The 10675-nt window shown below is 43.7% G+C and overlaps 1 protein-coding gene across 1 annotated transcript in view; it reads left to right on the forward strand.

Annotated features, from left to right (window-relative positions):
• Window positions 1-7839, forward strand: part of LOC121878973 (nuclear receptor subfamily 2 group E member 1-like) — a 67409-nt gene extending 59570 nt beyond the window's left edge. Inside the window, exons 5-9 of the mRNA XM_042385423.1 lie at window positions 544-818; window positions 1218-1352; window positions 4772-4881; window positions 5950-6077; window positions 7332-7839. Of these exons, the coding sequence (XP_042241357.1) occupies window positions 544-818; window positions 1218-1352; window positions 4772-4881; window positions 5950-6077; window positions 7332-7594 (911 nt within the window). The 3' untranslated portion in view covers window positions 7595-7839. The remainder of the gene's footprint in view (window positions 1-543; window positions 819-1217; window positions 1353-4771; window positions 4882-5949; window positions 6078-7331) is intronic.
• Window positions 7840-10675: the final 2836 nt, after the last annotated feature.

The raw sequence follows: 10675 nt of genomic DNA on the forward strand, positions 1-10675 counted from the left end.
GCAGGGTGAGGGCTGGAGTGCAGGGTGAGGGCTCAGTGAGTGCAGGGTGAGGGCTGGGTGAGGGCTAGTGAGTGCAGGGTGAGGGGTTAGTGAGTGCAGGGTGAGGGAGGTTAGTGAGTGCAGGTGAGGGGTGAGGGCAGGGGTGAGGGTCAGTGAGTGGGGAAGGTCAGTGAGGAGAGGGAGGAGGGTCAGTGAGGGCAGGGTGAGGCTGGGTGAGTGCAGGGGTGAGGGTCAGTGAGTGCAGGGGGAAGGCTGGGGTGAGAGGGGTGAGGGTCAGTGAGGGCAGGGTGAGGGCAGTGAGTGCAGGGGGAAGGTCAGTGAGGAGAGGGTGAGGGTGGGTGAGTGCAGGGTGAGGGTCAGTGAGTGCAGGGTGAGGGTCAGTGAGGGCAGGGTGAGGGTCAGTGAGGGGCAGGGTGAGGGTTAGTGAGGGCAGGGTGAGGGGCAGGGTGAGGGTCAGTGAGTGCAGGGTGAAGGTCAGTGAGGGCAGGGTGAGGGTTAGTGAGTGGTTGGTATAGTGACGGTGGTGCTTCTCTTCCCCGACAGCAGTGCAACACGAGCGCGGACCACGGAAGAGCAAGAATAAGGACGGCTCGTTGGCGGGGCTGGGCATGATCCACGGCGACCACTTCCCATCACAGGACGTCTCCAAGGTGCCCCCGCTGCTCTTCCCTCCGCCGCCTATGCCCTCCCTCAAGCACCACTCTCCCCATATGTTCCCCGAGGGTATCCTGGCGCCCACGCCCATCTTCATGCCCCACGTGCCCACCTCCCAGCCCCACGGTCTACTTCATATGCTCTCCTCCGCTGAGAAATTGCATGTAGGTTGTTCGTTGACATCCTTTTTCAGTGTTGTTGTTTTATCCAAGGCTCCACACCCTCATCCCAGGATTCATTATGCACATCGTCTTCCTTGGCAGTGGTTACTTATACCACATACTTATAACTTACAGTACAGTTAATAAGACGAGCTATTGTACACTCATCTCTGTGCCTGAAGATATAACTTTTACCATGTCAGGGATTTTAAGTTTCACCATACCCGTGGTCTTAATTCACCATACTAGGGTTTCTAACTTTCACTATACTTGTGGTTTAGCTGTCACCTTAACTGGGGTTCTAACTTGCACCATAGCTGATGTTTTAGCTTTCACCATATCTAGGATCCTAATTGTCACCATACTTGTGGTTCTAATTCTCTCCCTACCTGGGGTTCTCAGGCGCCTACCTTCTTCTACCCACAGAACGGGAAGCTGCCCATCACCAGTGGGTCAGGGGGGGTGTCGGAGGTGGCGGTGTCCCTGCCCCAGGCGCCCTCCCTTCTGCCCTTCGCCCCATCCTGGGAGATCTTCCAGGTGAGTCAGGGACTTGTCCACCTCCACCTCCCCACCAGATTTCCTCAGGTGAGTCCTGCTGACGACGGGGGATTGTGGCGGGAGAGAGTGTCAGGTTAGGAAGGTCACAGTGCGTAGATTATTATAGACTGAGAAGGTTGAGAATGCGTAACTGAGTAAACGGCAATATCAGAGTGCGTAAACTTGAGACGAAAATGACTTATGATACGCGAACTACTGTGGGTGTTAGAGGTATAGAACGGAAGGTTTACAATAGATTACACTCGCTTGTCTTATTCTCTCTGGGGAAATTATTCAGAATAGTTTTGAAATGGTCTTCTGTTGTGATTGTCTATTGCATACTATTCCCATATACACTGAAAAACATTACTATTATCCACGTTAGGTTAGGTTAGGTTAGGTTAGGTTATTGTGCGTCGATCCTAAATATGTACTTGAGGGCGTTTTACATTTTAATGAACAGTAATATATATATATATATATATATATATATATATATTATACTTCTGTATTATTGGGATGTGGTGGTGTGGTGGGGAAGGATATGGTGGTGTGGTGGGGAAGGATATGGTGGTGTGGTGGGGAAGGATATGGTGGTGTGGTGAGGAGGGATGTGGTGGTGTGGTGGGGAAGGATATGGTGGTGTGGTGGGGAAGGATATGGTGGTGTGGTGGGGAAGGATATGGTGGTGTGGTGAGGAGGGATGTGGTGGTGTGGTGAGGAATGATGTGGTAGTATGGTGAGATGGTGGTACAGTGGTGGTGATGTAACAGTGGTGTGTTGTCCCCCCCACCAGGAGACCACGGCCAGGCTTCTCTTCATGATGGTAAGATGGATCAGGTCCCTCGCTCCCTTCCAGACTCTCTCCAGGTCAGATCAGGTGAGTCAGTCTCTCTCTCACGTACATTATTCTATAATCATCGTTTATCACTGATTTCATTTTTATCTCTCTAATTCTTTTTTTCTTAATGACTGAAGAAATTTACCTCATAATTATATACCCCATCCTATATATACGACAATAAGTTATACATGGTAAGGACTCCTATCCTACACACAGACAGGATCCTCCACCGGTTCATTACCTCAGGACTTGATAAGATAAATCCCTGACACTATCTTCCTCATCTCCCTCCCCCCCCGCGGTTCATAGTCACTCCCGGTAGTAGCCATTGGCAGTGTATCAATGACGACAGGACGTGTAATCTCTGACTGTCTATATTTGGTGAAGATGTCTATAAATAACCCTGTTCGATGTCTTCTGATGTTCCGTGTCCAAATGAATACGTATTGTCACTTTCTATCAAGGTATATCAGTATGAGGGGGGCGTGTTTGGTTTGATTCACAGGTAGAGTGGGCGAATACCTCACATACACACACACAGACACACGCACACACACACACACACACACACACAGACACACACACACGCGCACACGCACACGCACACGCACACACACACTTACAAGGTCATACTCATCTCACTACCTGTATAAGAAATCCCATCACCCAAACTCCTCTATAAATACCATCACATCAGCTGCCTGAGAAGAGCCGTCAGACAAACTCTTAATCATAAAACACAATATTACTTCTTGTTTTGAGAGTTAAGCACGGAAGCTTGCAAGGCTCTCATAGTGTCAACAAAATGCTTGAGACAATATCGACCGTAATCTCCCTGAGCTTAACCCATAATTAGAGAATATCTTATGTATACAGGGTGTCTCAAAATGTAAACACACTAAACATATTTTCATGAAGCAGCAACGTTGTGGTAGACCTCACACGTCAACAAAGTGAGGACAATGATGCTGTTGTAATACAAGCATTCACACGATCGCCACGTTAATATATAAGGCAGTGAATGTACATTTTTTTTTACGAGATACCTTGTAGATTATCTTTAAAATCAAGACAAGTGAAGGTAAACACCGGCCGCCTGACCAGACACAAGCAGTAGAGGAGGGGAGGCGCGGTCAAGCCACACGGTAACTCAAGCGGTCGTGATGGACGCGTCGCTGGGATGAATAAGGCCACAGTTTACGGTTCGAAAACTGCTTCTTTAATGGTTTTGTTTGTGTGTGGTGACTGAGTGTGGTGGCCACTGGTCCCTGAAAGATGATGGCCCGGTCCACCTACCCAGTGACGAGCAGGGCTGCACCTACCCTTACTTCGCCTTCTGCCAACAGCGCCTTTGTGTACCTGTCGCGTTGGCATTTGAGTGTGTCAACCTTTTATAACTCTACGTTTACAGTACATCAAAATGTAGTTGTAATTTCATCTTCATAAAAGAACTAGTTGTATATTTCATCACTATAAAACCACTGAACCGTAGTAATGATTCGATTACAGGTGTAAATCCACAGGTGCAACTTCAGGGACACAGGTGCCTAGTGGGTATACACTCTAGCCTGGCAATTAAAGTGTCCATTGAGAGACAACAGAGTACGATTGATGTCCAGTTTTAAGCCAATATCAGTGAGGTTATATCTCCTCTTTGGCTTGTCGTAAAAACTCAAACGGTTCACAAAATTTCAAACGAAAAATAAGGGGGAGATCGTATCTTACCTGGCGAGGAAATGTGACGCCAGACTCCACCTACCTGACGAGCGGGCTGACTCATTAATGCTCTCTGAGTGGCCATTAAGTCAAGCTCTCTGAGTGGCCATTAAGTCAAGCTCTCTGAGTGGCCATTAAGTCAAGCTCTCTGAGTGGCCATAAGGCAATAAATAAACAAGATATTTTCTTTACGTCAAGAAAGAAAGAAACAAACAAACAAAACAAAAAGAAGAGAACAGAAGAAAGAAAACAATGGAGAGAAACAGAAAGAACAAAATAAAGATAGTGACAGGAAAGAAGAAAGAAAGGATGGAACCAGAAGAAATACTCAAAAATAATGTCTCTCGCTCCTATAAAGGGAAACATTAAGCATTAGGGGGAAAAAAGGTTGGACAGTAATGGTAGTTGTAAGAGACAGCTCCTGACACCTTGTATTCAGTTGCTGACATCCTATGTTTGGCTCCTGACAACGCAAATGTACATAGACGTTCTGATTCCCTGTACCTTACTGCTGACGGTGTGTATATGTTCTGTTGCTGACTGTGTGTTGTACCTGTGCTGAGTGTGTGTGTTGTACCTGTGTTCTGTTGCTGAGTGTGTGTGTACCTGTGCTCTGTTGCTGAGTGTGTGTGTACCTGTGCTCTGTTGCTGAGTGTGTGTGTTGTACCTGTGCTCTGTTGCTGAGTGTGTGTGTTGTACCTGTGCTCTGTTGCTGAGTGTGTGTGTTGTACCTGTGCTCTGTTGCTGAGTGTGTGTGTTGTACCTGTGCTCTGTTGCTCAGTGTGTGTGTTGTACCTGTGTTTTGTTGCTGAGTGTGTGTGTGTTCTTTTCCTGACGAAGTATATTCCTCCTCCTACAGTGTGTATTGGTGGAGGAGTCGTGGAAGGAGCTGTTCTTGGTACACCTGGCCCAGTGGTACTTGCCCTTAGACCTGAGCGCCCTCCTTCAGAGCCCCGCCGCCCACTCCAGGTAACTCACGCCCCAGGTAACTCACACACTAGTTAACACACACACACACACACACACACACTAGGGAATAAAGAACATAAGAACATAAGAATGGAGGAAACTGCAGCGGGCCTCTTGGCCCATACTGGGCAGTCCCGTTTACACCCAACCCCTATTGCTCATATAAGCATCCAACCTATATTTGAAGCTATTCAGCGTATTCGAGTTAATGATGATATTTGGTAACTTGTTCCATTCATCCACTACTCTGTTTCCAAACCAGTGTTTACCTATTTCCGCCTAAATCTAAATTTGTCTAATTTAAAACCATTGTTACGAGTTCGCTCCTGGTTGGATAGTTTGAGTACCTTTGTAATGTCCCCTTTGTTTAGCCCTGCCTTCCACTTATACACCTCTATCAGGTCGCCCCTCGCTCTACGTCTCTCAAGGGAGTGCAAATTAAGATGCTTTAACCTGTCTCTATACTCAAGGTTCCTAATGCCCGGGATTAGTCTTGTCATTCTCCTCTGAATTCTTTCCAAGGATTCTATGTCCATTCTGTAATACGGTGACCAGAACTGAACTGCGTAATCCAGGTGTGGTCTCACAAGAGCAAGATACAGTTTTAGGATGACCTCGCTAGTCTTGTAACTAACACTCCTTTGTATGAACCCAAGTACTTTATTAGCCCAGGTAACTCACACACTAGTTAACACACACACCAGGTAACACACACATACACCAGGTAACACACACACACACCAGGTAACTCACACACTAGTTAACACACACACCAGGTAACACACTTCAAGTAACACACACACTTAAGTAACTTGCTCACCAAGTCACTGAACAGATCCCTTGTCTCTGTTACTCAAGTCAGACCGAGACATTTGGGTTTACTTCACCGATACTGACACGTGTATGTTAAACAGGTGTGTGTGTGTGTGTGTGTGTGTGTGTGTGTGTGTGTGTGTTTCGATATTCTTACCAAAATCTAAAGTAGAAAATCTGGTTATGTAATGTGTGTTGTGTATATTTAGGTGGTATGGTTAACACAATATGGCGGTAATAATATGGTTGACACAGGCTGGGCAGCGACGAGAGGACGGCACTGGAGTTGGCTACCATACAGGACGTGTTGCGACGCTTCCGACACCTGTCACCTGATAACACCGAGTGTGGTTGTCTCAAGGCTGTCGTTCTCTTCAAGCCTGGTGAGTCTCCCGTCATGGTGTGGTCATACTAGGTTATGGTGTGGTTACGGTAGGTCATACTAGGTCATGGTGTGGTTATGGTGTGGTCATACTAGGTCATGATGTGGTCATACTAGGTTATGGTAGGTCATACTAGATTATGGTGTGGCTATGGTAGGTCATACTAGGTCATGGTGTGGCTATGGTAGGTCAACCTTGGTTATGATGGGTGTCATACGGTTAGGTTAGGTTAGGTTAAGTTAGGTTAGGTTAGGTTAGGTTAGGTTAGTTTGAATTAGTTTAGCATAGGTTAAGTTAATACTAATCCTAAGTATCAACAAAATCATCCTTTTATATAAACTAAAAAAAAACACGATTAAATATACTAAAACTATCGCTACAATTTAGTGACTCCTAAGACACTGGACAGGTGTCGTCGACCCAGTTGTACAGCTCTCTAACTGTGGCTGAGTGAGTCCGTAGACTTAATGCACGGAAGCTGTAATATTAATGAGATTACCTGAATATTCGACACCCCAGCTTATTTGACCGGATGATTACACTCCCTTACGCTAACCTAACTTAATTTGATCTAACCTAACCATCCTAACATTAACCTAACCAGACCTGACCTAACCCCTCCCAGGTATCAATCGTTAGGGTGCTTAATCATACAGGTGAAATAAACTGGGGTGTCTAATCTTCAGGTAATCTCCACCGGAGTATTCATCAAACCATACAAGTAATGCTGCCATATATATACACTGTACGATAACCAGGAAATACAAGGATGATTATATTTTAAAACCGGGTACAATTAACACAGGAGGTAGAATCAATTTAATTTTCTGAAGGTGTTGAAAATCATAGCCACGTTAACAGTAGACTTAACATCGAGTGATATCGTTGTTAATATAAGAGAATAACGTCTGTTGTTTACCTCTCACGTTAACTGTTAATATGTTGAGAAGAAACGGGGAAGGGCCCAGAATTGAGACCTTCGGGACACCTGTGTTTATGTGGTTAAAGGAATAAATTTGTAGTTTTAGTGAGAAGACAAATTTTAGACTTGGAGTGTTAGTGTTAAGAGTTGAGTTGTTAGTACTGGGACTTGAGTGTCAGTAGTAAGACTTGAGTATTAGCAATTTCAGTGTTAACGGTAAGACTTGAGTGTTAGGGGTAAATAATCATATGGTCAATAAATCTGGCATTAGCTACTGTCTGATCTGTAGTTAATAAACAAGTCCCTCCTTCCCTCCTTCTCTGGGCTGACAGACGCGAGCGGGCTAGTGGACGTTCACCCGGTGGAGATGTTACAGGACCAAGCGCAGTGTATTCTCAGCGACTACATCAGGACCCGCCTTCCTCGTCAGCCCACACGATTCGGCCGCCTCCTGCTTCTGCTGCCGGGGCTGAAGACGGTGCGAGCGAGCACGGTGGAGGGTCTCTTCTTCAAGGACACCGTCGGGGACACGCCCATACACAGGCTCGTCCTCGATATGTACACCATGGACAAGAACGACCAGGGCAACATGTGAGAGGACTCGGTCAAGGCTTGGTTTGAGCGTCTGAGCTTCAAGGCCTGAGAGCCGCAACATCTGAACAAGCATCAAGCTTTAACGTTGAAGCGTGTATGATGCATCGTCTGAGCTTCAGCTTTTAAGCGTTTAAGCTTCAACGATTAAACTTCAGCGTCTGAACTTCAGCGTATGAACCTTATCATCTAGGTTACCGAAAATGAGCTTCAGCGTTTGAGCGAACGCTTTGAAGACGCTGGTCGGTGCTGCCCCCAACTTACTAGGTCTTAGGTTCACCAGCACGGAGTGTGATGTGTATGAATACATCTTTCACGTGATACGTCAGCCGTAATGCTTGGATAGGTAACCTTCTCAAAATACCATACGGCTGAAGTAATTTCGTTAATGGAAACTACGAGGTACTGAGTAGTACCAGTCTATATGTAAATAATATTACAGTGGAGAGCACACGGTGACAAGCTCTACTCTTACAATTTGTATACTGACTGTCAATACTCATGACTCGGGAAACAACCTGGCCCAGGAGATGAAGGACGCCAGAAAGGTGTCCCCCCAAAGGTTGCAGGTCAAGACGATGGTGTATGTCAAGTATATACTTATCACACTCAATGTAACTCTCACAGGCAAAAACATTCACAACACTCAAGGTACGTCTTCAGAATATAGGATGTCGACACCTGAACGAAATCTCAAACCTTCTTTTTACGATCTTGTCCTGAGATACACAACAATGATATGGGAACAAAGTCCACCTCGTCGATAAGAAACCATCACACAAACCTTCAACATATGTGACACAATCACTTACAATGACAACAAGTGATTAGATAACAAAGTGAATCACATCAGACGTCTACACACGATCTCTCTTACCACCAGGGATGATCAATGACAGTCTCAGAACGTGAATTCTAATAAGTGACATCCTCATCCTCCAACACAAAATGACACTTGGAGCCTCCACCACGTTTTTGTACTACCACCACTGGGCATATTTTATGTTATACTGTAGAACTCTCCTCGTTTACGACTGTTCAGGTATGGAGTCACAGCAGCAGCAGCAACACCCGCCCTTTGTGTTCACTGTTCAATAGTGTAATAACGTTGCTTCAAAACCCTTTACCAGACACATTGTCATCTGCTCGTTTTGTTCATTTCTGTCTTAAAACTTACAACACTTACTGAAAAATATATTGTTGATTTATAAATTTATAATTTACTGTGGAGTACAACTGAATACTAAACTTAAAATAATACCTTGTGTTTGGTGATATGAATCTCTCTCTCTCTCTCTCTCTCTCTCTCTCTCTCTCTCTCTCTCTCTCTCGGTGCACTGGAAGAGAAGGGAGGATTTTTTTTTTACTCATGGTTAAATTACACACCTTCTCTCTATATTGTACAGGTAACAATTCTCTTTAATTAGTGTACAGGTGTTTGTTTTCCATATATCACGCAGGTAAAACTATCGTCTCAGTGACACAGGTAAAATAATAATTTATCTACAGGTAGGCCTACAGGTATAGGTTTTCTAATTACCACGAAGATAACCATTTCATTTCATTATAAGACAAGTTAAAAGAAATATATCATATCTCACTATTCCTCTACCATCACACACACATTAATGGGGAGACTAATATGAGATAAAAACTTCAAATATATAAACCAGAAAATAGGTAAAATTGGTACATATCAACAATAAGAAGATTCAAAGGTTCTCCCTCCTCCCATTTGCCTCATCAATAAACACTACAAATAAACCCAAACGTAAAACATGAAATAGTTTTATCTGCCACGAACAAAAAAAAAGATAACTTACTTTTTATTCCCGGTAAATACACATAGACAATGAATCTACGTCATAAAAAAAATAAACATTTCATGGCTAAAATAAATGTTGCAAAGTTAATGTTTCCAGATCGATCAATGTTAAAGTCAATATCACTTCTAAATAAAAAATAAAGACTATTCCCTCCCCCCCCCCTCTAAGAGTGGTATCAACATCATGACTAGAATCAGGTTAAAATTGCTTCAAGATAAAAAAAAAACGTTTCCAGACCTCAAAAACGTTTCCAGAAGTGAACGTTTCCAGACCCACAAAACACGTTTCCAGACCTCTAAAAAAAACGTTTCCAGAAGTGAACGGTTTCCAGACTAAACTACAGTATTTTCAGATGTAAAAAAAATAAAAATAAAAGCGTTTCTAGGGGTGAATATTTCCAGAGTTGGACGTTTCGACACTAAACTGTTCCCAGAAAAAAAAAAGTTCCCATGGCAAAACAAAAGATTTTCTTCTTAAAACAAAAAGTCTGTCTATCTTTCTAACTATCCATCTATCTATCTATCTATCCATCAACCACATTCCAGTTTTAATTAAATGAGAAAACATGATTATAGGTGGAGGGTCGTACAAGTGGAGGCTCGTGAAGGGGACATTATAGTGGAGGTAGGTTATAAAATACCACACCGATAATTGCCTCAGTCTTATTTTATCTCATGAAAACAAACCTTTATAAAAAAATAAATAAAAACTGTAAATATTCGGTAGATTGACCTTTTAATTAGCTGTAGTATAACTGTGATATTTACTTCTGCATTATTTTCCTATTTTATTCATTATCCATCGAAACTTCACAAATATTACTAATTCTTAATAAATATACAGTGAATAAGTATTTAAACTGGCGACAAAATTATCTGTTGATTGACAAATACCGGTTAGGCTTCTTTACTTACTGACTGACTGACTGACTGACTGACTGACTGACCTGACTGACAATTCCCATGCCATATACCTACTGTATGTCTTCTCTCTCTCTCTCTCTCTCTCTCTCTCTCTCCGAATAGTGTAAATAAAACCACTTTTTTATTAATATTGATAATGTAGTTGTTTTAACTTACATATTCTGTACATATAAAAAATACAAGTTCGAAATCTAATACGTGATCAGTACGCGTCTTGACCCCCAACCAAACTTGTCCAACACGCCGGTGACCTGGCCTGAGATAACCCGGGTCTTCGTGTACTGTGAGGTAGGGAGTTGTCGACGCCTCTACAGTGACCGTCTTAACCCAGTAAGT

The sequence above is a fragment of the Homarus americanus genome, unplaced genomic scaffold, assembly GCF_018991925.1.
Source record: "Homarus americanus isolate GMGI-L3 unplaced genomic scaffold, GMGI_Hamer_2.0 scaffold4060, whole genome shotgun sequence".
Taxonomy (NCBI): Eukaryota; Metazoa; Arthropoda; class Malacostraca; order Decapoda; family Nephropidae; genus Homarus; species Homarus americanus.